General features: G+C 47.5%; 1 protein-coding gene across 1 annotated transcript in view; it reads left to right on the forward strand.

Moving 5' to 3' along the window:
- birc6 (baculoviral IAP repeat containing 6) overlaps nt 1-8,131 on the forward strand; it is a 129,509-nt gene extending 121,378 nt beyond the window's left edge. The window contains exons 67-68 of the mRNA XM_035400913.1: nt 5,245-5,379; nt 7,163-8,131. Coding sequence (XP_035256804.1) covers nt 5,245-5,379; nt 7,163-7,342 — 315 coding nt within the window. The 3' untranslated portion in view covers nt 7,343-8,131. The remainder of the gene's footprint in view (nt 1-5,244; nt 5,380-7,162) is intronic.
- The last annotated feature ends 6,988 nt before the right edge of the window (nt 8,132-15,119 follow it).

Consider the following 15,119-nt stretch of genomic DNA (forward strand, 5'->3'; position numbering starts at 1 on the left):
TGGGGAAGAGCCAGGCGGGGTGGGCGGGGTGGGGCGGGTGGGGGGGGCGTGGACTGATACGGAGAGCTGGAGGTTGATAGCGGGCTGAAGCTAAGTGTTTTCCCCTCGCACTCTCTCACCTGCAACAGACTGGGGGCGTTCCAGTTACCGCCACTCACACCTATTTTAAGCCAAGGGGGGGGGGGGGGGGATTAAATATTCAACAGGAGATTGTCAAGTAAAATTATAAACAACAGGTCGGGCTTGTTGAAATATAGATAGGTGTGGAGTGTGGGGTGTGCGGGTAGGGGGTTGGGGGGGTGTCTACACATACAGCAAGGTGACGTGTAAATGGCTTGTTAGGAAGCCGTGGGTGCCATGGAAACACAAGAAGAAAGGGTTCTCTCCCCCCCCCCCCTCCCCGCCGTGCTTCCATTTGAAAGCAGTGCTGACTGCACGTTAAGCCCGTCTGATTGCTGTGTAATTAAGCCAATCGCAGGGTCAGGCGCCTTCTGGGCCCGGTTCTGTTGTGACAGGCGTTCTGAACCGATGACAAAGTTTTGATGCACTTAAAATCTGCGCTTGAGCACGCGCCTGTGTGTTTACTCACCTTGCGGAATCACCTGACAGTTGCTTGTATTTGCGCTTTGCAGTTTTTTTTGTGTGTGTGTGTGTGTGAAGCATAATCAGAGATCAGTGCATTCTGGGGGATCAGGCTAGAATTGTTATTCTCATCCCCCCTCTAATGAGAACAGCTCATTATTTCTGTGACTTTACGTGACTTCGCTTTATTAGTTCAGTGGAAGCTCGTCCAATAGGAGGCTGCGTGTCACAGCGCCGGTGCAGACGCGCTGGATTGAGGGCCCGTGGGGGGGTTAGGAGTTGGCGCTTTGGCGCTTGGCGGTTTGTTGACGCAGAGGCGGCGGTGCGTGGGGTTGGATAGGCTACGCGCCGCGGCTCGGGGAACCCGCCGGAAGGCTGAGCGCCGCGCGGCGAATGTGCCACAGCCCAGCGGGGGTTTCCATGGCGACGGTGGCAGGGGAAATTGATCATCTTTCCCCCACCCCCCCCCCCGGTTCCCGTGGCAGCTGTAGCCGCAGAAGGATTGCGGAGAGTTTTTCTGAAAAACGCCCCCCCCCCCCGTTCGGTTTGTCAGGGGAGCGTCGTGACGAAACGGAAACGGAAAAGGCAAAGAAACGCCACAAAACCTTCGTCTTTCCTTCGGGCGTGCAGGGCTCTGACCCGGGGACCTCCTGTGTGAACCACCCGGGGGAGGCAGGTCTGGGACCCGGGTGCGGTCGGCCCAGCGAATCCTGTCCCGTGTAGTTTAGCGGAAATAACATCGGGGCCTTCCCCTGTCTCCAGGGCCAGTGCCTCCACAGACGGGCCTTCGCCATCTGTTCTGCCTTCACACTCGCGGGAGAGAAACGGTCTGCTGCGCTCCTTCCCCTCCTCACAGTGCAGCAGCCTCAGGCAACACAGTGTCCCTAAGCACCCCGCCGTCCTGGTGCGGTGTTGGGCTCGGGGTCCCCCACCGCTGCGCCTCTTCCTCCCGTTTAATAAATAGACACTAAACCCCGCCAACTTCCCCCAAGCCTAATTGCAGTTTATTGGTGTTTTATCTCCGACTCCCGCTATATCTGGAATATTAGAGCCGTACATCACAGCTGACTCTTTTTGGCAGGCCCTCCCTCGGGCACTCGAACCCGAGACCAGGGCCCGGTGAGCACAGGGCACACAGCTGAGGGAACAGCCGTGCCGGTTGTGCCTGGTCCTGATTGCACGTGCCCAAACGGCTCCTGCAGTCATTTTAAAGCGCATGGGATTTGCCGGAGGATGTCTTTCCATTAAGGTGACTCTCGGCGTGTCAGGCTAATGTTTATCGGTCGGCCGGATGAACAAGCCTCATCAGGTCGGTGCATGTTCGCACGGGTTTGAATTATACGGCGGCATATCGAGCGCGTGCGAAGAAATTAAAACCAACAGCCTGCTGGGAAATTAAAACCCCCTGCCCTGGGGGGCCCTTAAGTCAGCGTTGAAACCCCCACGCCGCACTACAGCCCCTTCTCTCACCTCAGTACTGCTCACAAAAGGACAGCAAACTCCCGCCCAAAATCCCCCTTCTAACTGTAACAGCCTTGCCATCCACTAAGGTTGAGGAAAGGACTTAGTGTCACTGGAAATGTATACCACTTCGCTTCAAAACTCATCTTTCTCAGATTCTCAGAGGTCAGAGATGGCGAGGGACTGTCTGAGCAAGAGAGTGTTAGAGGAGGAGGGGGAGGAGGAAGAGGGGGAGGAGGGAGGGGGGGGGCAGCACAGAGAGGTACGACTCTTAATAGTGATGCGGGTGATTCATACCCGTCCTTGACTCCGCCTGTCCCAGGAATATTGAGCAGAGGGGAGAGTGCTGGTGAGCATATTGAGTTTGGGGAAGAGAATGCACATTCTTTCCCAGGGACACCATTACCTGAAAAAAAAACAAAAAAATAAAAACATAAATGTCTCTTTGTTCCAAAAGTGCAAACACAGTGCTATGTGGAGAAAGCAAACTCTTCGGTCCGTGACCAACGTTAACCCTTCGCATTACATCAGCTTTACTTATCTAGTAACCTTTATAATATCAGAGTCTGCTGGTGTCAGAAAACTAGCTGTGCCAGTTACACTACACTGGGCATGACGGATTTTAATTTACTCTCCCGTGCAGGGGCGTCAAGCCTATATTGGAGGTTCAGGAAATTGATATTTCAAGGTGCTATCAGAGGCTGAAAATACATATCGGAACTGTGCGCTGGTGCATTTATGACAAGGCGCGTTAGTCGCTACGGGAACAGGAAAGCTCCTTTGTGCTCGGAATCCCTAAATCGGCCAGCGACGTTCTTCAAAACCCACAATCTCCGGGAGCGTACTCTAAGCTGCTTACCCATGGACCACTGCGCATGTTCTACTCCCTACACCCGTCGTGCGGAATATTCTTATTCAATAGGATTGTTCTGCTTCAACATTCTGTAGATATTTGTTAATTATTTTTAATAATGGTCAATATTTAGCTGTTGTGAAAATGAGAACACATTGTGAAAATTTATTTTCTCTTCCCATTTTAATTTGAGAATAAATTAAAACCAGTTTAAAGCCTACATGTCTGAAAACATTCCTCCAACACGACAGCAGTGGCACTGTGGGTTTTGCATCAGTGCCGTGTCAGACTGGCTTGGAACCAGTTTTAAATTTCAGTCTTCAGTGTCGCGTGCTGTGACCTTTAAATGTCCTCTCAGTAATCATCTCTGGAAGATGGGATGGCTCATTATAAACAACTCCAGCACAAGCGAGGAGCACACGCCCACATTTTCGAGATTGATCTCAATAAATAATAAGCAAGCAGAGACGATAACAACTAATTCCGAGCAGTGGATGTAATGGAACGCAGAAGGCAGTGGATGTAGTGGAACGCAGAAGGCAGTGGATGTAATGGAACGCAGAAGGCAGTGGATGTAATGGAACGCAGAAGGCAGTGGATGTAGTGGAACGCAGAAGGCAGTGGATGTAGTGGAACGCAGAAGGCAGTGGATGTAATGGAACGCAGAAGGCAGTGGATGTAATGGAACGCAGAAGGCAGTGGATGTGGTGGAACGCAGAAGGCAGTGGATGTAATGGAACGCAGAAGGCAGTGGATGTAGTGGAACGCAGAAGGCAGTGGATGTAGTGGAACGCAGAAGGCAGTGGATGTAGTGGAACGCAGAAGGCAGTGGATGTAGTGGAACGCAGAAGGCAGTGGATGTAATGGAACGCAGAAGGCAGTGGATGTAATGGAACGCAGAGGGCAGTGGATGTAATGGAACACAGAAGGCAGTGGATGTAATGGAACGCAGAAGGCAGTGGATGTAATGGAACGCAGAAGGCAGTTACTGCATCTGAAATTAGCCGCTGGGAGACAGTTGCTAGGAACTGGGGGGAGGGAACAGAGATTGACATACCTCACTGTACCTCACTGTATTCTGTCTGAGGCACGTGTTCAGACTGATTGACTGTCTCACTCACTCACTGACTGTCTCACTCACTCACTCACTCACTCACTCACTCACTCAGTCACTCACTCACTCACTCACTCACTCACTCACTCACTCACTCAGTCACTCACACACTGACTCACTCACTCACTCACTCACTCACTCACTCACTCACTCACTCACTCACTGACGTGGCGGTGTCGCCGTGGAGCGAGGCCTTTGCCGACCTGGGTGCCGTAAATCCACCGGTAAACCCAGGGTCTCCCAGGCGGGCACTCTTTTGGGAACTGTGTTGGCCAACTGGACAAGCTCGCAAGCCTATGAGAGACCAATAATGCAGCTCACTGGAAGAGGGTCCAATTTAGGAGCCCCCCCCCTCCCCGCTCCCCAGGCATTCTTTAATTATGAAGTGCCAAGCTTACATGACCCCCTCTCCTTTTGATTAATTTTGCTGGCTGTAAGTTCGTTCGGTTTTCGTGTTGTAATTAAAGGTTTGGGCCCAACCAGGAATAAACAAACATCCACTCCTCCACTGTGCACTCTCTTTATCCGGGATGGCGGAAAGCCCACGGGGACGTGCTGCTTCACTGTCAAAAAAAAAACGGGGGGGTGGGGTGGGGGGGGTTGGGTAAAGAAATTCATGATTCACTTTCACAGCAAGCAAAAAAGAATTTCAACCTTCCCAGTCTGAGAGTAATGAGGCCTCCTCTCCTGCTGGGCTTCTGGTGTGTTTGTGGGGGGGACGGGGATGGGGGACGGGGGGGGGGGGGTGTTTTTGACAAAGCGTTTTCAGCTTCATGGAGTTGCTCAGTTGAGGGGAGGAGCGTCTTCGCTGGAGCCTGATCAGAAGATTGTGTCCCAGCTCACAGGGGAGCGCGATTAATTTAGGGTCACTGAGTGCTCCCCCCTGTCCCCTAGCGCAGTGAATACAGAGCGGCTTTGCGCCTCCTTCGCCCCGTCGCTGGGGCACCTCACCGCCTGCTTTAATTTCACATGGAGACCACGTTCCCTCCGGCCCGGCACCTCAGGGTCGGCAGGTCGCAGCTTTGATTTGTGTGGGGGGGGGGGGGGGGGGGCGTTTGGTGGGGTGTAGCTCCTCCCTGGTTGGGTCCCAGTGAATGCAGACGCTCAGGGCCTTTGTGTTGGTGTAATCGGCGAAGCGGCGGGGGGGTGGGGAGCTGTACGACGGTGCTACGACCACAGGACTGACCCAACCCCCCCCCCTCCCCCCCCCCCCCCCGTTGTCTCCCACCCGCAGGTGATCCACAAGCACCTGTACCTGAAGAGAGCGGAGATCATCGCTCAGTGCGAGGAGTGGATCGCCGACATCCAGCAGTACAGCAGCGACAAGCGTGTGGGCCGCACCATGTCCCACCACGCCGCCGCGCTCAAGGTACCCCCCCCCCTCCCCCTCCCCACACATTCGTCTTTTCACCCCCCCAGCATACTGCTCCAGTCTCCCTGTCAGCCACGTGGGACTCTGGCCCGTTTATTTTACCCAGCAGCCCTCAGGCTCCGGCCCCAGGACACTACTGAGCAGAGTGGGATGGTGGCGTTTCCATGGACGACGCTGTCGTCATGGGGATGGGGCATTAGCAGGAGTTTAGTACGCAGCCCCATCCCCAGGTTGTGTACAGTGATGGTTAATACGTACTGTTCATAAATCCCCTTTTCGTGGGGAGGTCGTTTAGATGAAACGCCAAAGAGCCGCCATTAGGGTGGGGGGGGGGGGATTTCTGCGGGCTCTGGCCTCTCTCCGTGTGGGACGGGTTACGGAGTGCAGCCCTTCTGACAAACCCTGCGCCCGTCTCAGGGTGCATGCGAGCGAAGCAGTGTTTCCTCATGAATCATTCAGATCTCTGTGGACAGAAAGCAAGCTCTGCTTATCTGCTACGTCCTGGCTGTGTTCTGCTTGTCTTTGTGCCAAGTGGTGCAGAATCAAGTATTACACCGAGCGGCACATCGGTGTGCGTCTGTGTGAACAGGCAGGGTTTCGTTCAGTGTGTGCATCTGTAAGGTGTGTGTGCGTCTGTAAGGTGTGTGTGCGTCTGTAAGGTGTGTGCGCCTGTGTGAACAGGCAGGGTTTCGTTCAGTGTGTGCGTCTGTAAGGTGTGTGTGCGTCTGTAAGGTGTGTGTGCGTCTGTAAGGTGTGTGTGCGTCTGTAAGGTGTGTGTGTGCGTCTGTAAGGTGTGTGCGCCTGTGTGAACAGGCAGGGTTTCGTTCGGTCATAACTGTGATTGGACATATGAGGTGATTAGTTGGCATATGTGATAACACATTTACCTTGTAAAGTGTGTATACCTGTGAGGTGTGTGTACCTGTAATGTTTGTGTACCTGTAAGGTGTGTGTGCCTATAAGGTTTGTGTGTGTCTGTAAGGTCTGTGTACCCGTAAAGTGGGTGTACCTGTAAGGTGTGTGTCTGTAATGTTTATGTACCTGTAAGGTGTGTGCCTGTAAGGTGTGTGTAACTGTAATGTTTGTGTACCTGTAAGGTGTGTGCCTATAAGGTGTGTATGTACCTGTAAGGTGTGTGTGCCTGTAAGGTGTGTTGTACCTGTGAGGTGTGTGTGCCTGTAAGGTGTGTATCTGTAAGGTGTGTGTGTGTACCTGTAAAGTGAGTTGTACCTGTGAGGTGTGTGTGCCTGTAAGGTGTGTGTACCTGTGAGGTGTGTGTGCCTGTAAGGTGTGTATGTACCTGTAAGGTGTGTACCTGTAAGGTGTGTATGTACCTGTAAGGTGTGTACCTGTAAGGTGTGTATGTACCTGTGAGGTGTGTGTACCTGTAAGGTGTGTATGTACCTGTAAGGTGTGTGTGCCTGTAAGGTGTGTACCTGTAAGGTGTGTGTACCTGTAAGGTGTGTGTGCCTGTAAGGTGTGTGTCTGTAATGTTTATGTACCTGTAAGGTATGTGTATCTGTAAGGTGTGTACCTGTAAGGTGTGTATCTGTAAGGTGTGTGTGTGTACCTGTAAGGTGTATGTACCTGTGAGGTGTGTGTACCTGTATGGGGTGTGCCTGTAAGGTGTGTATCTGTAAGGTGTGTGCCTGTAAGGTGTGTGTGTACCTGTAAGGTGTGTGCCTGTAAGGTGTGTGTGCCTGTAAGGTGTGTACAGCAGGGCGTGCCCTCGCTCCCAGTCCCACGCTAACCGCTTTGCCGGGTTTGTCTCTGCCCCCAGAGGCACACAGCCCAGCTGAGAGAGGAGCTTCTGAAGCTGCCCTGTCCCGAGGGCCTGGAGCCCGACGGAGAAGAGTTCTCAGAGAAGAGCGTGGCCCTCCTGGCCAAGGAGCCGCCCAATCAGGACGCAGAGAAGCCGAGTGGCAGCCAGGACGCCCACTGCAGCGACGGCCAGCTATGAGCTCCTCCCACAACCTCCCCCTGACCCGCCCACCCGACCCCACGGGCCACTCCTCCTCGCCACTCTTACTATTGATATTAAATAGACTTGATGGCTTCGAAGCACAAGCCAACATTTTGTCAATATTTGTATGTAAGAATCTAATTAAGTAATATCTAAAAATGAGAAGGAAAAAAAGAAACAAAACAAAAACACAAACCTGACGAAAGGAAGAGAAAAAAGACAAAAGTCCCACAAAACTATGCTATGCCCATAATAAGACAGTCCAAACAAACAAAATTATCTTTTATTTACCTGTAAAAGAGTGTAAACTTTTTTGTGCTTTTATTTTTCAATTGTGAAATAACCACTGATTGGTATGTTATTAAACTTGTTTATGTATACATAATGGCAGAGGAAATCACGAATATATAAGGGAACTACCTTTAGAAAAGAATGTTTACTGAATGTTAATTTACATTTTTTTTGACTGTTAGTGCAAGGACAGTTGTAACCAAGAATATATTGGTCATTCTTTAAGGATACTATTTAAAAGAAAAAGTTTAAAACACATACACTTCTTCAATTTAAGGAATCTTCTGGTTGCCCATTTACATTGCTTATTTGATTTCTACAGACTCCTGTATACTTCAATAAAGGCTTGAATGGACATTCTTTATCGCTATGGTTACTCGTTACCTTTTTACTGGGCGGATGACATGTTCAGTAAAATGCGTACACTGATATTTTTTTTTCTTTGCCTCACTAATTCTAAATGCAAGTTTAATAAATGCAACCTGTTTTACTTTGCTCGAATATATGAATCTCAGGGTGTTTGGGTGGATGGGAAAGCGTGTGTATGAGTGTGTATCCATCAAATCAAGAAGGGGCGCCGTGTGAAACGCTTGTGCCCTTCACTGTCTCTGGAAATAACACGGTATTCGCCGCGCACTCAGAGGCGCGAAGAAAAACCTACCTGCTAACGGCTCCCTGGCGTTGCCATTATTTGAGATTCCTGTACATTAATAATTCAGTCGCTTCTGGCAGAAATGTCTTCGTGAGAGCTTTTTACGATTTGGAACGTGGGGCCGGGCGGGTGCATGCGGAGATGCTGAAAGGTATTCGTCCGATGTGTAAACGGAACTTCAAAAGGCAGATTGTGAATACATTTGTCTTTCTGCGTTTGTGAACAGCAATCGGGTTTGACTCCGAGGAGGAAAAAAAGACATGACATTAGTCTCAAGAGTGAGGGTTAAGATGGCTTGAAAAGCAAAAGAAGAAACAAACGGTTCTTTGCACAGCCGTTATACTGTAGCTATCTGTAGAGGAGTTGTAATGGATTACAACATGTACTGTGGAATTTAAATGCATCTTGTGCCAATGCATTTGGTGTTTTTGATCCTTTTTTTTCCCCCAAAAGAAATTACATTTGTAAAAATATAATAAAAAATGTTCTCTGTTCAGCGGGTGTTTTTTTACAGTTTGGAAATTACATTTCCTTATTTAGTACCAGAACGGGTAACCGCCTGTGTAAATTTAGTAGAGAACGTGGTGTTCCTGAGTCACCGGATAAATCTGCATTGGTATTTTTGTGTGTAGGTATATTTTGTGTTTAAAACACGACTGCCAATGATCAGTACTCGGGGAAAGGCATTTTATAGTGGTGCGACAACTTATCATATGGACGTGACGTGTAGAAGACGGTTCATGTGTCTGTATCGTTTGCCAGCCTACTTCTCTTCCTTTCTCATAAAGTGTTCGATTTTTTTCCTATTTAAGATGCAAATTGCAATGGACATTTTCGAATAAAATGTCACTTTACCTGCTCTCGCAAAGTAATGTGCGTCAGGCTGCAGCGAGCTTTGCATTTCATATAAAGCCGTCTCTAAATAAATCTATAGCCATATATTATGATATATTATTTGAAACGATCCTGGGTTATATCGACTGGCCACTGTAACCCCCCGGATCACACGGGCTGCACGTGCAGCGCTCTTCAGCAGCGGGGCTCAATAGCAGTGAATCACACTGCGGCAAAGCCTCAAAAACTTATTTCCCTTTTTTCCGTTTCAGAATGTCTAATGAAGCGCATGTGCACCAAGCTTAAAACACGAAGGGATTACTGTACAGAAGACGGCTCGCTAGATTCATATCTGTGATTCAGCCCGGCCTGTATGCATTATTCATTCCGCGCTTTGAACTCCACAGCGAATATGAAGGAGAAAGAAAACTTGTGAAGTGTATTACCGTGGTTACCGATAAGGCCGTGACGCGGCTTTTTTCCCCCTGCGAATCTCAAGATAACTGTTCGATGTCCTATCGTGACAGCGGGACAAACGGGAACAACAAAGAAGCGAGCCTAGACTTCACTCCCCCGAGATCGTGTTTGTCTTGTTTTGAACTTTGTCTTTAGTTTTGAACGTGTCCTTTATCACAGAGCTGTTACTTCGATGCGGTGTTAATTACGGGTTCTCCCTAGTTGTGCCTTGTGCCACTATCAGCACACAGTATGTGCTTATAAATTCCATATCGAATGTAATAAAATTCTGCAAGAAATACCGATTAATTTCTATTTAATGGAAGTCTGAACACTTGTTAATTGCAATATATCTCTATGGTTTGATTTTTAACTGAATAAAGTACAAGGGAAGCTGCCGTTGTTTATCAAAAATGACAGCAGTGTGTGGGTGGCTGGTGGTGCAGTGGTGAACACTGTTACCTCATTGGCAAGGTACCGGGGCCTTTTGTCCCTATAATGTGCACGTTGTCTTGTGTTCATGTGGGTGTACTCCTGGAAGTCTGGGTTCCTCCCATCGTCCAAAGACATGCAGGCTCGTCTTACTGGAGGGTCTAGATTGCCCACAACTATGAGTATGTCAGAGTGAATGGTGTGTGTGCCCTGTGATAGATTGATGACCTGTCCAGGGTTTCTCACCAATGCATGCTGGGATTGCCCCCCCCCCCCCCCCCCGCCCCCATATGACATACGACCCTGACCGGGAATAAGCGGGCTTCATAATGGATGTAATGATGGACAGCTGTCAGTCATGTTTACTCCCCCTCGTCTACCACTTTGACAGCGACAGTTGAACCCGTAGCCCGCGTAATGCCTGCAACACTATATATAATAAGCTTGTACATGCTGCACTTCCCCCCCCCCCCCCCCCCCAATTGATTATTCTCATTTGTTCAGCAATTTCTGGACACCTTGTTGTTTTGTACGTCTTAACACCACGGCGTCGCAGAAGGAATCCAGTTTCACCTCCTAATGCTCGTAGGTCACCGCCAAGGTCACTGTTTGGTGATGTTCGATTCCAGCGGCCGCTTGCTGGATGAAAGGCCTCGGGATCACTACTAGCAGCCTGATAAAGGAAACAGGGCTGTGTGTGTCTCACCTACCCATAAAACTGTCAGCAGTCTCTGTTCCCGCCCCCCCCCCCCAGGCTCGTCTCTGATTGACTTCTCAAGCTTCCCTTTTCAGACGTGCACAGTGCGTCGTCCGATGACGCTAGTGCGTTCGCAGTAAGCACACGCATTTGTAACTTTGTCATTTTCACCCTATTGTTCTGCCGCCTGTACTCTAACCACAGACTTAATAAGTGTGGACATTGTTTTAATTTCGTTCATTTTAACGCGTTTTTAAATTCCCCCCAGTGGGAGCCAATGCGCGTGTGCATCTCCCAATTTTTTTTGTGTTTCTGCTCACCCCTTGATCCCAGGCGATTATTTCAATAAGATGAGGCGTTTTTTGTTTATGGAAGTATTACTTAAATGCATCATTGGGTTTAGTTGGGGGGGGGGAACACTTTGAGGCATAAAATTGTGCCTCTGTAAAATTTTGTTGAGAATAGTTTTGTGAACGGCGCTATTAGATTAATTAAAGTCTAAATTTGGGAAAGAATGACAACGCGAGGTCCCAAACAGAAACCAAATGTAAATTTAAAAAATGAAAAAAGATGATTGTTTTGCTCAATAAACGGGTGAAAACCTTGGAATGATTTTTCTGCAAGTGATGATATAGTATTACAATGTACTGGTTACTCCCGGTCAATTTAAATACCAATATTTGAAATATAATTGTGGAGACATATTGTATTTGATGGTCTGCTGATCCGGATGAGTCATCTATTAGAAGGATAGAGTTGCATGTAAAATGATAAAAGTGTAGCCCCTGGAGCTGTTTCTTTCAGAACACAGAAGCTATTAAAGTTTAGATTTGCCTTTCCAAGCACTGATTGCTATCAGTGTGAGAGAGTTAAAATGAGTTGAACTGCGGTGTCCAGTCGCATTGTTTAATCTGTTTACCAAGACAAAATTGGGGGGGGGGGGGTCAACTAAACAAAGAAAAATAATCAACTATGTTGCCCTACTGGATGCCATACAAACGTTTAGTGGTTGTTCAAAATGCAAGCTGGATGTAGAAGAGGCTTTCCAGAGCTCTGTGAACAGGTGTCTCTCTGTGGGCTGGTCAGCTGAGAGGACACTAAGCGATGGCTGAATAATGACAGCTCCATCACCAGCAGGGCTCAGCTCTTTCTGAGCAAGAGAGGTGGTGTACATCCCTGTCTCTCCAGCTGCTGGAGTCCAGAAGCCATACAGGCTCCTGTATAATGCACAGCGTAGGTGTGATTTAGACTGCAGCAGTGTAAGTCAGCAGTACCCCGGTAATTATCTCCCTCAGCACAAATGTTCTTTCTTTTTTTTCCTGAACAAGTTTTATAGGATAGTTAAAAGGAATGGATAGAGTCTAGGGGATATTCTTAATGTTTTTTTTTTTTGTTTGTTTGTTTGTTTGTTTGTTCTTTTCCCCTTCCCTTCGTGGCCACAGTCAGAAGCACTCCGTGCCAGCGATCAATGCCAAAGCGAGGATGTGCTTGCGTGCGTGCCTTGGATATGTGGCGCACGCAAAAGGCATAAAACAACATCTGCACACCGCAGGTGTCCAGTCTGTAGTCTTGAACATGAAATACGCGTATCTGTCTGCGCGGGAGACGTCGCTTCCCATGCAAATCCCGGGCCTTGAAAGCGCCTTTTATCCTCTGCGAGCTTGACGGTAAATCAGGAAGTGGGACTTCTGGGAAATAAATCCGTGTGGCGGAGCAAACAGCTGCATGCATTTTGCGCTTCGCGGTTGAAAATAATGCCGAAGAGCTCTTCTTTAAAAAAAATAAATATGCAAACGTTACTCTTAAATGTCACGCGTGAATAAAGAGGGAGGGAGGGAGCGAGAGAGTAGGGAGAAGAAGAGGAGGAGGAGAAGCTTAATGAAGATCCTCTGTCGTGTTTCAGAAAGACAGCCGTGAGCTCGATTGATGCGCCACGTCGCCGCTGGGGCTTTCAGCCGTTTACTTTGTTGTTTTTGTCTCATGTCAGATCGCGAGCTTAGTCATCGCTGCGGACTCGCGCACTACAGTCTTCCTGAAGTAATTAAGCCAATAACTGGGAATGGGAAAAGGTCAGATGAGAGATAATTTTCATTAAACTGAAGCGCAACGTGACTTTTTCCACCCTCAAGGAGCAACCCTGTTGTAATAAGACCTCTTCTACCTTAGAGTTTCAGTCATCTCAGGCACATATTATCGAATTGGTGCTGGGCTTGGTGTTAGGACTCAAGCTAACCACCTCTGTTCCAGTAAAATAAAAGGCTCAGCAACACCCCACAGTAATGGCTTTGGAGTCCTCTGAAATCATTGGAATTCTTTAAAAAATGTGCTGCCTTATTTTGTTCTGTGAGGAGAACATAAATGCTCTCCATCTTTAGTGACCTTTATTTCACCCGAATCTCATTGAGATTCAAGGATGAGAACAGTATTGAACGTGGCAATGTGCTCTGTCCTAAAGTTACCAGTTGATAATTATTACCTGAAGTAAGAAAGAGTTGCAGCATCATGTTTTACAAAATAATAGATTGTTTTATGTTTTTATCTTTAATATTCAAAATTAGTTATTTAATAATGACTACAGCAGTAATGGTAGCAATAATAATGATCATTGTCCTCATTCTCATCATCAAATATATGAAGTACATTTCTTGGGGATAAAATGAATCATATATTCAAAAAAAAAATATTATTTATTAATATATAATTTTTAATTAATTTATTTTGCTTGATATTCATGGTTATAGTCACAGATCATGTTTTCTTCATGATGAACGTACCGGATGCATCACTGCAGGCTTGTGTGGGAGCCCCCCCCGCCCCCACCCCCACCCCCCTTCCCCCATTACAGTATAGTCTTCTGATGGCCAATCCACCCTGACCTTGGGTTAGAGAACCCCACCCCCCACAACCCAAGGGCCCTCAGCCACTTTGCATAATCAAGACAAATTACCCTTCTAATTTTTATAAAGAGAATGCCCTCCTAGGGCCTGCGAACACACACAGACCTGCCCAGACACAGTAAACCAACGGGGGAGAGAACAAATGATGAAAATGACTAAAATTGAGATATTGCCCATGGTTTCCCAACAAAAAAAAAGCAATAATAAAGTGGGGCTGCATCATGCAAAATATATATTTTCCAAGTATATGCATGCATATGTTTAGGCATGTGCGTACACTTCTCAGGATTGACTGTGATTGTAGTGCAGTTTGCAAATGAATGTTTTTTTCTTCTTTGCTGTTAATTTTGTTTATTGTTCAGAAATACAGCTTGAACTTTTTAATGTATTATTCAGAGTCTCGAAGGACGACCACACCATTTTGAAACACAAACAACCAATCACCTGCACAGAGATAATAAAGTATCTGATCTGCACCAATCCTGGAGCTCAATTTATGAATCGTAGGGCTTGTGTCCTTTTATGTCCCAAATCTTTGTCTCTAGATTTCAGAAATGTGTATTTGAGTTGAAGAAGGCAGCTCTAGAGTGTATACCAAATGATCTCGAAAGATTCTGAATGGAGTTACCGTCAAAGATCCCCCAATATGTTCTCCAGTCTTATAAAATGCCATAAAGACAACTGTGTAGTGTTATCCATGAGAATAGAGGGGCTGTGAATTAATGTGACACACATTTTGTGCCGAAATAAAATTATTTGAGAAAAGTGTTGTTTTTGTTGATTCGTTCGGATCGTTGTTAAAGCAGAATGTTTTGCACTAGTTTGAGAATTGCAATATGGCTCCACGTGTATTTTCTTTTCACACAGTCTGTTGTTCACTTTTATCAAGGTTGTTCATTTTGGGTGGCGAAGAGATGGAAGATGCCTGACTACAGACAGGCTTCACCCATCATTGCTGGGAAAAGCAATTCAACGTTTGACTGTTTGGCTTGCCTAAAGGGGTCTATCAGTTGCTTCACTGATTGATCTATTTTAGTCACTGCAAGACGTCCTCTTTTTCTTTGGAACGGAATTTGTCAAGTCTGTAGCTTGTGTAACTTTTTAGCTCCGACCGCATCTCTGTAGCTCTGTCTGTCGGTCGGTCGGTTGGTCCACAAAAGTGTCCCACTCCGTAGCGGCCACAGTTTTCGCTCCAGGAGGCTGAAATTTGGCATGGAGGTTGGTCATGGCCTTAGGTAGGGCTGAGTAATTTTCAGGCTGATTGACCAAGAGGGGGCGATGGGCGTGGGCTATCAAAAAAAGGCGCATAACTCCCGACTGGATTCACAGATTTGCACAAGATTTTGTGGAAAGGTTGGTCATGAGCCAAAGAAGAGGTCACGTGTCTCTGTGAGGGTGTGTGCGTTGATGCATGCACACATGGATGCATGCGCGTGTGCGGTCGCAGCTATTGCGGATTCGCGCTTGTTTCATCACATCTAAAACATACCAATTGTTCTGTTAAAACAATTAAAT

Source organism: Anguilla anguilla, chromosome 18, assembly GCF_013347855.1.
Source record: "Anguilla anguilla isolate fAngAng1 chromosome 18, fAngAng1.pri, whole genome shotgun sequence".
Taxonomy (NCBI): Eukaryota; Metazoa; Chordata; class Actinopteri; order Anguilliformes; family Anguillidae; genus Anguilla; species Anguilla anguilla.